The sequence below is a fragment of the Bufo bufo genome, chromosome 6, assembly GCF_905171765.1.
Source record: "Bufo bufo chromosome 6, aBufBuf1.1, whole genome shotgun sequence".
Classification (NCBI taxonomy): domain Eukaryota; kingdom Metazoa; phylum Chordata; class Amphibia; order Anura; family Bufonidae; genus Bufo; species Bufo bufo.
This window is the reverse complement of record NC_053394.1, coordinates 177,095,103-177,109,832: the sequence shown is the minus strand read 5'-3', so window position 1 is coordinate 177,109,832 and position 14,730 is coordinate 177,095,103. Positions and strand designations below refer to the sequence as shown.

At 44.4% G+C, this 14,730-nt stretch overlaps 1 protein-coding gene across 1 annotated transcript in view; it reads right to left on the bottom strand.

The window, feature by feature from the left end:
• LOC121003402 (oocyte zinc finger protein XlCOF8.4-like) overlaps positions 1-14,730 on the bottom strand; it is a 55,054-nt gene that overhangs the window by 39,689 nt on the left and 635 nt on the right. The window contains exons 2-3 of the mRNA XM_040435244.1: positions 14,435-14,522; positions 14,117-14,260 (exon numbers count right to left, since the gene is read on the bottom strand). Of these exons, the coding sequence (XP_040291178.1) occupies positions 14,117-14,260; positions 14,435-14,512 (222 nt within the window). The 5' untranslated portion in view covers positions 14,513-14,522. The remainder of the gene's footprint in view (positions 1-14,116; positions 14,261-14,434; positions 14,523-14,730) is intronic.

The following is a 14,730-nucleotide window of genomic DNA, read 5'->3' as shown; positions in this document are numbered from 1 at the left end:
GCCATGGTAACAGATCGGAGCCCCAGCGATTAAACTGGGACTCCGATCGGAAATGCCACTCTGCTGCCACCAATGATGGGGGGGGGGGAGGGGGGTTGTTAGCCTGTGGACACTGCCACCAATGCTTTTAATACTGGGGAGGGAGGAGGGGGGGGCGCACTGGCCACCAATGCTTTTAATACTGGGGAGGGAGGGGGGTCTGGCCCCTGCTGCCTGGCAGCACCCGATCAGGGGCTGAGATCCGCACAATTAACCCCTCAGGTGCGGCACCTGAGGGGTTAATTGTGCGGATCACAGCCCCCTGTAAGAGATCGGGTGCTGCGAGGCAGCAGGGGGCAGTTATGTACACAGTTCTTAGTATATTCTAACTTGAAGCGTCCCCATCACCATGGGAACGCCTCTGTGTTAGAATATACTGTCGGATCTGAGTTTTCACGATGTGAAAACTCAGATCTGAAAAAGCTGTTATGCAGACGGATCCGCACTGAACGGATACCATCGTTTGCATTTATAGGGTTTGCAGATACCAGACGGATCCGCACCTAACACAAGTGTGAAAGTAGCCTAAACCAACCGTCCAACCTTCAGTTCCGGTTAAAAAGCTTACTACATAGTTCTGGACAACGCAGATTATACCATTATCTGAGGCCTCTTAAACATTGGACATGGCTGACTTTCCTCTACTCTTACCACTCATATGCTCCAAATGGTTCCTAGGGCTGGGCAATTTTGCAAAAAAAAAAATCGAGATTCTTTTCAATTTAATGATGAGTATCGATTTTTCTTGATTATTTAATTTTGTTTGTTTTCTGGTGATAACTTTTATTTTTCTGTTAAATTGTATTTTTTGCAACCCCATACATATACGGTAACTTATTTATTAAAGAGGCTCTGTCACCTGGTGCAAGCATACCCTACTTGGCATATAGCCAGGTAGGGCTGATAACGCTGACAAAAAGCATACCTTTCTTTTTATTCTATTAGGTCTGGTTTGGCAGGAAAAACAACTTTAAAAAATATGCTAATGAGCAAAAGAATCACTCGGAGGCGGGCTTATGCCTTCCAAGTACTGCTTCTGCGACGCCCATGTAATTATACTGCCGCCCTTATTCTAATAATCATGCCCCCAAACCCTTTGACTGACTGAGCTAGACCCACCGGTCTAGTGCTGAAATCCCGCGCCTGCGCACTCGCACTCCATTCAAATACATTGCACCTACCATCTGCAAGTTAGAAGTTTTGTGCAAGTGTAGTGTGTTTAACCACCTCAGCCCCTATAGCTTAAACACCCTTAAAGACCAGGCCACTTTTTACACTTCTGATCTACACTACTTTCACCGTTTATTGCTCGGTCATGCAACTTACCACCCAAATGAATTTTACCTCCTTTTCTTCTCACTAATAGAGCTTTCATTTGGTGGTATTTCATTGCTGCTGACATTTTAACTTTTTTTGTTATTAATCGAAATTTAACGATTTTTTTGCAAAAAAATGACATTTTTCACTTTCAGTTGTAAAATTTTGCAAAAAAAAACAACATCCATATATAAATTTTGCTCTAAATTTATTGTTCTACATGTCTTTGATAAAAAAAAAATGTTTGGGTAAAAAAAAAAAATGGTTTGGGTAAAAGTTAGAGCGTTTACAAACTATGGTACAAAAATGTGAATTTCCGCTTTTTGAAGCAGCTCTGACTTTCTGAGCACCTGTCATGTTTCCTGAGGTTCTACAATGCCCAGACAGTACAAACACCCCACAAATGACCCCATTTCGGAAAGTAGACACCCTAAGGTATTCGCTGATGGGCATAGTGAGTTCATAGAACTTTTTATTTTTTGTCACAAGTTAGTGGAAAATGATGATTTTTTTTTCTTACAAAGTCTCGTATTCCACTAACTTGTGACAAAAAATAAAAACTTCTATGAACTCACTATGCCCATCAGCGAATACCTTGGGGTGTCTTCTTTCCAAAATGGGGTCACTTGTGGGGTAGTTATACTGCCCTGGCATTCTAGGGGCCCAAATGTGTGGTAAGTAGTTTGAAATCAAAATGTGTAAAAAATGACCGGTGAAATCCGAAAGGTGCTCTTTGGAATGTGGGCCCCTTTGCCCACCTAGGCTGCAAAAAAGTGCCACACATGTGGTATCGCCGTACTCAGGAGAAGTTGGGGAATGTGTTTTGGGGTGTCATTTTACATATACCCATGCTGGGTGAGATAAATATCTTGGTCAAATGCCAACTTTGTATAAAAAAATGGGCAAAGGGGCCCATACTCCAGAGCACCTTTCGGATTTCACTGGTCATTTTTTACACATTTTGATTTCAAACTTCTTACCACACATTTGGGCCCCTAGAATGCCAGGGCAGTATAACTACCCCACAAGTGACCCCATTTTGGAAAGAAGACACCCCCAGGTATTTCGTGATGGGCATAGTGAGTTCATGGAAGTTTTTATTTTTGGTCACAAGTTAGTGGAATATGAGAATTTGTAAGGAAAAAAAATAAAATAAAAAAAATCATCATTTTCCGCTAACTTGTGACAAAAAAATATAAAATTCTAGGAACTCAGCATGCCCCTCACGGAATACCTTGGGGTGTCTTCTTTCCAAAATGGGGTCACTTGTGGGGTAATTATACTGCCCTGGCATTTTCCAGGGGCCCTAATGTGTGGTAAGTAGGTAAATGACCTGTGAAATCCGAAAGGAGCTCTTTGGAATGTGGGCCCCTTTGCCCACCTAGGCTGCAAAAAAGTGTCACACATGTGGTATCGCTGTACTCAAGAGAAGTTGGGCAATGTGTTTTGGGGTGTCATTTTACATATACCCATGCTGGGTGAGATAAATATCTTGGTCAAATGGCAACTTTGTATAAAAAAATGGGAAAAGTTGTCTTTTGCCAAGATATTTCTCTCACCCAGCATGGGTATATGTAAAATGACACCCCAAAACACATTGCCCAACTTTTCCTGAGTACAGCGATACCACATGTGTGACACTTTTTTGCAGCCTAGGTGCGCAAAGGGGCCCACATTCCAAAGAGCACCTTTCGGATTTCACCGGCCATTTTTTACAGATTTTGATTTCAAACCACTTCTCACGCATTCGGCCCCTAAAATGCCAGGGCAGTATAACTACCCCACAAGTGACCCCATTTTGGAAAGAAGACACCCCAAGGTATTTCGTGATGGGCATAGTGAGTTCATGGAAGTTTTTATTTTTTGTCACAAGTTAGTGGAATATGAGACTTTGTAAGGAAAAAAATAAAAAAAAAAAAACATTTTCCGCTAACTTGTGACAAAAAATATAAAATTCTAGGAACTCGCCATGCCCCTCACGGAATACCTTGGGGTGTCTTCTTTCCATATACTCATGCTGGGTGAGAGAAATATCTCGGCAAAAGACAACTTTTCCCATTTTTTTTTTATACAAAGTTGGCATTTGACCAAGATATTTATCTCACCCAGCATGGGTATATGTAAAATGACACCCCAAAACACATTGTCCAACTTCTCCTGAGTACGGCGATACCAGATGTGTGACACTTTTTTGCAGCCTAGATGCGCAAAGGGGCCCACATTCCTTTTATGACATTTGGATCCCAGACTTCTTCTCAGGGCAGTATAAATACCCCACATGTGACCCCATTTTGGAAAGAAGACACCCCAAGGTATTCGCTGAGGGGCATGGCGAGTTCATAGAATTTTTTTTTTTTTGGCACAAGTTTGCGGAAATTGATTTTATTTATTTTTTTTCTCACAAAGTCTCCCTTTCCGCTAACTTGGGACAAAAATTTCAATCTTTCATGGACTCAATATGCCCCTCACGGAATACCTTGGGGTGTCTTCTTTCCGAAATGGGGTCACATGTGGGGTATTTATACTGCCCTGGCATTCTAGGGGCCCTAAAGCGTGAGAAGAAGTCTGGAATATAAATGTCTAAAAATTTTTACGCATTTGGATTCCGTGAGGGGTATGGTGAGTTCATGTGAGATTTAATTTTTTGACACAAGTTAGTGGAATATGAGACTTTGTAAGAAAAAAAAAATAATTTCTGCTAACTTGGGCCAAAAAAATGTCTGAATGGAGCCTTACAGGGGGGTGATCAATGACAGGGGGGTGATCAATGACAGGGGGGTGATCAGGGAGTCTATATGGGGTGATCACCCCCCTGTCATTGATCACCCCCCTATAAGGCTCCATTCAGATGTCCGTATGTGTTTTGCGGATCCGATCCATGTATCCGTGGATCCGTAAAAATAATACGGACATCTGAATGCAGCCTGACGGGGGGTAATCAATGACAGGGGGGTGATCAGGGAGTCTATATGGGGTGATCACCACAGTCATTGATCACGCCCCTGTAAGGCTCTATTCAGACGTCCGTATGCGTTTTGCGGATCCGATCCATCTATCAGTGGATCCGTAAAAATCATGCGGACGTCTGAATGGAGCTTTACAGGGGGGTGATCAATGACAGGGGGGTAATCAATGACAGGGGGGTGATCAGGGAGTCTATATGGGGTGATAACCACAGTCATTGATCACGCCCCTGTAAGGCTCCATTCAGACGTCCGTATGAGTTTTGCGGATCCGATCCATCTATCAGTGGATCCGTAAAAATCATGCGGACGTCTGAATGGAGCTTTACAGGGGGGTGATCAATGACAGGGGGGTGATCAGGGAGTCTATATGGGGTGATCAGGGGTGATCAAGGGTGAATAAGGGGTTAATAAGTGACAGGGGGGGGGTGTAGTGTAGTGGTGCTTGGTGCAACATATTACTGAGCTACCTGTGTCCTCTGGTGGTCGATCCAAACAAAGGGGACCACCAGAGGACCAGGTAGCAGGTATATTAGACGCTGTTATCAAAACAGCGTCTAATATACCTGTTAGGGGTTAAAAAAAATCACATCTCCAGCCTGCCAGCGAACGATCGCCGCTGGCAGGCTGGAGATCCACTCGCTTACCTTCCGATCCTGTGAGCGCGTGCGCCTGTGTGCGCGCGTTTACAGGAAATCTCGCGTCTCGCGAGATGACGCATATATGCGTGACTCTGCGCAGGGCTGCCGCCTGCGGAACGCGATCCTGTGTTAGGCGGTCCGGAGGCGGTTAAATGGAAGCAGCTGAGTGATGTATCAGGTCACATGACCTCCACTTATCAGCGGCCATCTTATCGACAAGACAAGACATCTACGTGGACTGCACCGCAAAATTTAAAATAGCTAATGAAATACTGAAAATGGCACAGAATATCAACAAAGGCTATAATAGTAAGTGTGATATAATCATCTTACAGACAAATTGGTCAACAGTAGCCAGAAAATGGGCAACCCTTTTATTATACTATTTAGTCCAATCACAGCTCCATTATTATCCTGCTCACAAAGTGAATTATTTATCCCACAAGTTTAGGAGCAGAAAAGGAGACCAAACAAATGTGGATACATTTATAAAAGGCGATACAGACAAGCTTCTTGAAATAGTGAGAAAAGCAGTTACGCTAGTTTTACTCCAAACTATATAGAAAGGACCACTAAACCCTAAAAAACAAGAAAAAAAAGCATAACATGCTAAGAAAAGTTTGTCTTTGCCTCTTTCTGCTTGGAATTTTTAAAACTGCTTTTAAGAGATTTCCTGCATACAAGTGCCTTATTGCTCCCAGCCTCCCCATCTTCGGCTAGCCTGACCTCATATCACACAGGAAGTCCAGGAAAGGGGCGGAGCTTAACTCCAACTTTTTTTATAAAACCTCTTTTTGTGTGTGTGCAGGGACACTATACAGAACCAGACCAATGACACTACAGAATTTGCTACCCAGCTTCCCCAGATGCATGAATGTCAAGTTTCCCTACAAAGCCAGTAAGGATTTCTCAGTCTATCTAGGCAAATCTGACATCCATCTGTATGGCAAAGCTGGATTATATGTCTTGTGGATATGTAAACACTGTCCAGGTAATGTTATCCTTACACTGTGGAAGTAACCTAACTTTCCCTAGACCCTGAAAGGCAAATCTACCTAGTTATGGCACTATTTAGGAGTGAGGAGGGGGATTTGTCTTGGTAGAGTTAGTATACTGAAGTCTATTACAGTTCCACATGGTAGTAACCCAGCATTCCCAGGATCCTGAGAGGATTTGCATCTGTCAAGGGGATTCATACTCAGCTTTTCCAGACTCCTGGATAGCACAACCAGCTAGGTATTCTACAATACCTGGCTGATCTGGCATTCTGCAGTCACCCCCTGGGGGCGCATATTAGTTCCTTTAAATAATCTTTATTTGTTAATTTCTTATTCTTTTACAAGTTCATACAGTTATTTTTTACATTTTTCCCTTCCTAAACAGACATAGGGATTTTTTCTCTTTTACACAGTGTGCATAAAAACAGTATATATTACCTTCCCAACCCTACCTGTTGCTTAGTCCACTCCTGAGAGGGGGCGGTGGGGGGATAGAGGAAAACAACAGCCAAAAATAAAATAAAAATTAAAGAGAAAAAAAGAATACCACGCAGCTCTCCCAGCTAAATTTGCAGCTAAGGCTACTTTCACACTACCGTTCAGAGCGGGTCCGTCTGATGTCTGCCCAGACGGATCCGCTCATATAATGCAGACATGGGATCCGTTCAGAACGGATCCGTCTGCATTATATTGTAGAAAAATTTCTAAGTGTGAAAGTAGCTTCAGACGGATCCGTCCAGACTTTACATTGAAAGTCAATGGGGGACGGATCCGTTTGAAAATTGAGCCATACTGTGTCAACTTCAAACGGATCCGTCCCCATTGACTTACATTGTAAGTCTGGACGGATCCGCTTGCCTCCGCACGGCCAGGCGTTCAGGTGTCTGCCTGCTGAGCGGGGGCTGAACGCTGCCAGACTGATGCATTCTGAGCGGATCCGCGTCCACTCAGAATGCATTAGGGCAGTACGGATGCGTTTGGGGCCGCTTGTGAGAGCCTTCAAACGGAGCTCACAAGCGGAGCCCCGAACGCTAGTGTGAAAGTAGCCTAAATTGTTTAGTTTTATAACATTTCATTAACATCTTAGGGTAATAATACAGGCAATATAATATGTTAAACTGAGTGATTCTATGGGAGAAGCTATTGGACACCCTATTTTTTGACTGTATAGCCTCTTCCCAAAATTCTTCCCGTTGCGTATTTAAAACATGTTGCCATTTATAGTTTAAAGTATTAATGGCTTTATTTTTTGTCTTCCGATGTATCAGGCATCCATATATTTTGGAGATCAGTTTCCTCCCATATTAGTTATATAAAATATCGCAATGTAGCCCTAATATACTGTGGGAATCAATGATCTGGTACCAGGGGAACATAATCTGTTATCACCAATAAGGCTCTGCAGTCTTGTCACCCAGCTTTTCCAGAACCATGAATGATACTATGGTCTAGCAATAGGCAGGGATTTATCACTATATCATTAGGCACGTTTGGAATTCAGAAGTCTGGGGGCAGCTGGGTAACAACCTCTGAGATTTAATGGAGGCCACACTTTGTACATACATTCTGTATACACAATATCCATACATATAATATCAGAACAACAGTGAGTGTATACTATATACTAGGGCTGCACGATATGGGAATTTTGTGCGATTGCGATTAGGGCCCTAAAAATTGCGATAACTATATGCGATGCAATATTTTAAAGGGAATTGTGCTAGAGGTCTATTTGCTTGGATTTTCCCATATGAGCCGCTGACGCGGCTGGGTATGACATAGTTATAGGGGATCTGTGGATGGCACTGTTATGGGGGATCTGTGGATGGCACTGTTATGGGGGATCTGTGGATGATGCACTGTTATGGGGGATCTGTGGATGATGCACTGTTATGGGGGATCTGTGGATGATGCACTGTTATGGGGGATCTGTGGATGATGCACTGTTGTGGGGAATCTGTGGATGGCACTATTGTGGGGGATCTGTGGATGGCACTATTGTGGGGGATCTGTGGATGGCACTATTGTGGGGGGAGCTGTGGATGATGCTGTGTTGTGGGGGATCTGTGGAGGACGCTGTTATGGAGTGGATCTGTGGAGGACGCTGTTATGGGGTGGATCTGTGGAGGACGCTGTGTTGTGGGGGATCTGTGGATGACGCTGTGTTGTGGGGGATCTGTGGATGACGCTGTGTTGTGGGGGATCTGTGGATGACGCTGTGTTGTGGGGGATCTGTGGAGGACGCTGTTATGGGGTGGATCTGTGGAGGACGCTGTTATGGGGTGGATCTGTGGAGGACGCTGTTATGGGGTGGATCTGTGGAGGACGCTGTTATGGGGTGGATCTGTGGAGGACGCTGTTATGGGGTGGATCTGTGGAGGACGCTGTTATGGAGTGGATCTGTGGAGGACGCTGTTATGGGGTGGATCTGTGGAGGACGCTGTTATGGGGTGGATCTGTGGAGGACGCTGTTATGGGGTGGATCTGTGGAGGACGCTGTTATGGGGTGGATCTGTGGAGGACGCTGTTATGGGGTGGATCTGTGGAGGACGCTGTTATGGGGTGGATCTGTGGAGGACGCTGTTATGGGGTGGATCTGTGGAGGACGCTGTTATGGGGGATCTGTGGAGGACGCTGTTATAGGGGATATGTGCTATGACACATAGGGCCATGAGGGGAGGGCAGCATAAGACATATAGCATCTTATGCTGGTCCCCCTCATGGCCCTATGTGTCCCCTCATGTGTCCTAAACTGCGCACATAACTGGCTTTGTGTGTAAAGTATTTTACTAGTGTGTAAAACAATCTCTCTCCTATTGATAACAGGTCCAGCCTCTGTACTCACTGTCACTATGAATGCACTACAGCGAGCGGGAGCGATCTGGCCGGACGGCGGCGTGTCAGGAAGCAGGAGCCGCCGTTCGCCGCAGTGCATTCATCGTGAAAGTGAGTACAGAGGCTGGACCTGTTATCAATAGGAGAGAGATTGTTTCACACACTAGTAAAATACTTTACACACAAAGCCAGTTATGTGAGCGGGCCCCTTCATATATAATTGCGGCATTTTCGGGTCGGCCAAATCGGCATATCGCATTTGCCGATTATCGCGATTCGATTATTTTTTCGATTTTATCGTGCAGCCCTACTATATACATACATACAGTTTGATCTCTAGCATACCTTAGATGCTTCCCAGATTTCCAAAGCTGCTGAAAAGGCAAATCTGCACAATTGTGAAGAAAGGAATTATCACTGTGCAACTGGCCAGATTAGTTACTCAACTGTATGTACTATGGCTGGTACTATGTACTGTATATACTACAGCAGGTAGTACTGGCATTATGGCTGGCACTGTTACCAAATGACCAAATCTATTTTGTACAATTGCTAACTAGGAGAGTCCTTCCAACAAAATGTCCACACTCACTGTGTAGAGAACTAATCATTGGTTGTGACCTGTCAACACCACTAAGCAGAGCACCCAAGAAGCATTGGAACAGGAGTGGCAGGGCATCAGCAAGGTAATTATTACTTCTTTTATAAAAGTTTTTATAAAAAATGAGATGTCTGTACATCCCCTTTAAAAACCAAAACTTTAATAAATTCATTCAATGTAGTTCATCTCTTTCTTATCTATCATTTTGCCTAATCATGAAATTAATTATTATAGAGGCCAAGAGACACTGGTGCAGAGCACCAAGGAGTCAGGCAAAACCATAGTCAGGAACAGGCAGGGTACTCAATTGGATTAACAGTCGGAGGTCAGGGCAGACAGCCGAGATTCAGTTAGAAGATCAGACAAAGGTCAAGTCAGGCAACAAAGAGTCAATGTCCAGAGAACAGGCAAAAATTTGTATACAAATAAATGGACAGGGTATGGTGCACCTTTGCAGGAATCTAGCTATTAGAACCTACTGCTCAGGCACCTTTCCACAAAGGAAGGCTGCTGGATTGCTGGGTGGTCATAACCCCTGGAAACGAGCAGTGTATAATGTGATGGAAAAATTAATTAAGCTAGCAAAGGAGACAATATGGACAATCACAATACATCAGGAACTGCCTTGTATTAACTTTGTCTACATGATAAATGCCACTTGTTGAAGTGAGACAACCCTTTTAAGAACCCCAAGGTGGTCAGCCATCTGCTAGGGAAGATTAGGGTGTTCTCCGGTAATAATTCCATTTTAGCAACTGGCAGCAGCCTGCCCCACTAAGCTAAGGATACCTGTTCCCCGCTGTTCCAATCCTCCAAGTTGCCTCCTCTTCCTGTCCCAGCATTATTTTCTTATGGCAGTGCGTGGGCATGGCAACATGCCTCACTGCAGACAATGATTGGCTGCAGCAGAGCATGTGATCGTGCCCATGCATCACCAGAAGATGAAGACACTGGAGGCAGTGCGGAGGACCCAAGTGGCGGGAGCAGGCAAGTACGGATCCTTAGCTTAGTGGGACAGGCTGCTGGCACTTGGTAAAATGGCATTATTACCTGAGAACACCTTTAAGATAAGATAAGATGCCTTTATTGTCACTGTACAATACAATGAAATGTTGTTTGGAGCAATCCTAGATGCCATGGACAGAGGAACAAGAACTGAGATTTAAACTAAAGCATTACACTAGAAAAAAAACTAAACATTGCACTAGAAAGCATTACTATTCCCAGTTCACAGCATATATATAGCAATAGCAAGGTAGGAAGTGCTTATGAGTATATATACACACTGATCAGACACCACTGCAGACAAGAGATCATCATGGGGTCACGAATGCAGCAGTCACTTTCAGTCTGTGGTAGTTTCTATCCTAGGAAGGGGAAATAGTCTCTGAGCATTTAGGAGACTGATTGTTTTGGGATAAAAGCTGTTCTTCAGCCTAGTGGTGCGGGCATGTAGGGCTCTAAGACGCCTACCAGAGGGTAGGGGAATGAAAAGGCTGTGACCGGGGTGAGTCGGATCCCCGCAGATAATTTTTGCCCTGTTGCTGCAGCGAGCAGTGAAGATGTCATCCAGTGATGGTAGCTGAGTACCAGTGATTCTGCCAGCCATTCTGATGATGCGCTTGAGGGTCTTCTTGTCCTCAGAAGAGCAGCCGGAGTACCACACTGTAATGCAGTATGTGATAACAGATTCTATGGCGCACCTGTAAAAATTGACTAGCAGCTGTTTTGGGAGTTGTGCTTTCTTCAGACTCCTCAGAACATAAAGCCTCTGAAGGGCTTTTTTGGTAATTTCTGTTGTGTTTTTTATCCATGACAGGTCCTGACTAATATGAACCCCCAAGAATATGAAACTTTGAACTATCTCCACGTTTCCACCATTAATGCTAATGGGATGGTGTCCATTTCGTTTCTTCTTCCTAAAATCCAGAATTAGCTCCTTTGTTTTCTTGGTATTGAGTATGAGGCTGTTGTTCTTACTCCATCTCTCTAGGTTCTCAACCTCTTTCCTATAGGCTGTTTTATCATTGTTGGAGATTAGGCCTATCACGGTCGTGTCATCTGCAAATTTTATAATGGTATTGGTATTGTGAATAGGTTTACAGTCAGTTGTGAAGAGGGAGTAAAGGAGAGGGTTCAACACACAGCCTTGCGGTACCCCAGTGTTTAGTGTTAAGGATGAAGAGAAGTGCTTGCCCATGCGTACGATTTGTGGTCTTTTTGTAAGAAAATCCAGTATCCAGTTGCACAGGTGTGAGCTGAGACCCAAGTTGTTCAGTTTCGTTGCCAACTTGTTGGGAGGGATGGTGTTAAAGGCCGAGCTGTAATCAATGAACAGCATCCGCACATAGCTGTCTCTCTGCTGTGGGCAGTTTGTGGAAGCTTGGCTGTCTCATAGCTGTGGGCAGTGCATGAGCCTGCATGGAGGTAGATGGTGTGGTGCTATTCACACAGCCAGGTCTGCTGGGTAGGAGGAGGAGTCAAAGCCTCTGGAACAAAGGACCGACAAATGTGCCAGCTGGAGGGAGCAAAGGTGGGCACGGACCTCCGCCATAACACTTTTGTTCTCCAGAGCGATAAACCACCAGACACCAGAGGTGTCTGACAACAACTTTCTCCTCCCTCCACATTGAAAAATCCCTGAGTAAAGTGGCCTAAATGGGAGAAAATGCTCAGAACCCCAAATACTGTAGCGTGTTTATAACCGGGGGAGCAAAACCTCCACATGTGATCCACTGCAAGCGGCAATCCCCAGCAAATAATGCATACAATGGAGGATGCCGGCAGCGGACATGTGCCACAAAAAATCCTACACAATATGGAATCAAGTGTGGATTACACTGAGAATAAATAAATCACTGCAAAGGTGCACTACAATTACACTACATTGTAGTGCACCTTTGCAGTGATTTATTTATTCTCATAGTCTAATCCACACATTATTTCATATTGTGTAGGATTTTTTGTGCCGGCATCCTCCATTGTATGCATTATTTGCTGGGGATTGGGGATTGCAGTTTGCAGTGGATCACATGTGGAGGTTTTGCTCCCCCGGTTATAAATACACTACAGTATTTGGGGTTCTGAGCATTTTCTCCCATTTAGACCACTTTACTCAGTTATTTGTCTCTAAATGTATGAAATGTGCAATTTTTTTTCCTTTGGTAACATTCTGGTGCACCTGGTAGCCTGTGTCACACTAGCCTGTTATAGGTGGGGCTCACAGCCTCCTCCCTCCTCCCATTGTATTTGTGATCCCACTTTGGAGGTTTGTGGACGCTTGGCTGTGAGTCGGACCTTAGCACCTATCAGACAATGTTCACACACTATAGGTAGGTTTAGCGTAGGTCCCGCGCCAACTAAGATACCTTGACGGGTTGCGCGGGCTCCGATACGCTCTTGAACTGAATATATTGGCTAAAGTCTCATTTTAACATCTAGCGTGAGGGTTTAGCCTTGTATTTTTATTTGCATATATTGTAGTGCACCTTTGCAGTGATTTATTTACTCCCCATTGAAAACACATATACACTTGGTAAAACCAAGCTTGTATGTGGGAATCAGGAGTGATAATGTGGGAAACAACTACTGAATGTGAGTGGGCACCTTTAGAACACCTAGCCACAGTGAATCTGCTTATCTGATAATCCTAATACAAATTAACTCTTTTGCCACCTTGGCCTAAGTTTGGAATACCAAATTTAAAGGGTTTCTGTCACCCCGCAAAACTCATTTTTTTTTTTTTGGATAGTTAGATTCCTCATAGTGCGATATAGGAGAATATAATGCTCTTACTTACTTTTATGCGGCCGATTCTTTATAAAACGAACTTTTATAATATGTAAATGAGGGCTCTACCAGCAAGTAGGGCGTCTACTTGCTGGTAGCGCTGCTGCAGAAATCCGCCCCCTCGCCGTGTTGATTGACAGGGCCAGCCGTGATCTCCTCCTCCGGCCGGCCCTGTCAGTAATTCAAAAATCGCGTGCCTTGCGTCATTCGGCGCAGGCGCTCTGAGATGAGGAGGCTCGTATCCTCAGCACTCCCTCAGTGCGCCTGCGCCGATGACATCACCGAAAGAGAAGACGTCATCGGCGCAGGCGCACTGAGGGAGTGCTGAGGAGACGAGCCTCCTCATCTCAGAGCGCCTGCGCCGAATGACGCGAGGCGCGTGATTTTTGAATTACTGACAGGGCCGGCCGGCGGAGGAGATCACGGCTGGCCCTGTCAATCAACACGGCGAGGGGGCGGATTTCTGCAGCAGCTACCAGCAAGTAGACGCCCTACTTGCTGGTAGAGCCCTCATTTACATATTATAAAACTTCGTTTTATAAAGAATCGGCCGCATGAAAGTAAGTAAGAGCATTATATTCTCCTATATCGCACTATGAGGAATCTAACTATCCAAAAAAAAATAAAATGAGTTTTGCGGGGTGACAGAAACCCTTTAACATTGTGGCTCTGTAATCTCCCGTTTTCTGACTTGGTTCTATGTATCAGTTTTCTCATTACAAATGTAGGATGGTATTTTCTGTGATGACTGACATAGTGCCAGTGCATTGTATAGCCACAAAGTTAAATATACTTCCATAGAACCCTATTTGTCTGTTATATTAGCATAAAACCTCATGACGTGTGCAAGGTCTAAATAAAAACCTCCCTTGTTGGCTTTACTACCTCTGCCATCATGCATACACTCCCCCTTGATGCCCCAGCAGCGCTCACCTCTCCAGTCAGAAGATGGATGATCTTGTTGGTGAGCTCAAGGATCTTCTTCTCATTGCTCCTCTCATTTATCAGTGAACTATGGATATCAGTCATGCCCCATTCTTCTTCCTCATCAGACATCTTCTTCTTCAGTGTATATTCCTGTGCATGGAGGCAGACAATGATTTACCTTTTATGCGTTGCCTTAAAATATCCCTTTTATAGTCAAAGAGGATAAAAGTGACAAAATTGGCAGGAAAAAAATATTCTTTACAGTCCCTATTTTATTAATAGAGATGAACGATTTCATATGGCGTTATTCCCCATGCGCCTCACCTCTCCAGTCAGCAGGCAGATTATCTCTAGGGTGACATTTAATATTTTTTCAGCCATCTGTTTTCTGCCTTTGTCCATGCCTGTCAGTCTGGAAAAGAAATATTTTATAGTCAATGAAACTTAAAGGGGTATTCCGGTTGTTTGAAGTTATTCACCTATCCACGGGATAGGGGATAACTATTAGAAAGGTGGGAGTCCTACCGGTGGATCCCCCACCATTCACGAGAATGGGGGCCCCGCACCTCCTGCAGCCCCCTGAAATGAATGGAGCAGGGCTCCACTATCTTTGGAATTCC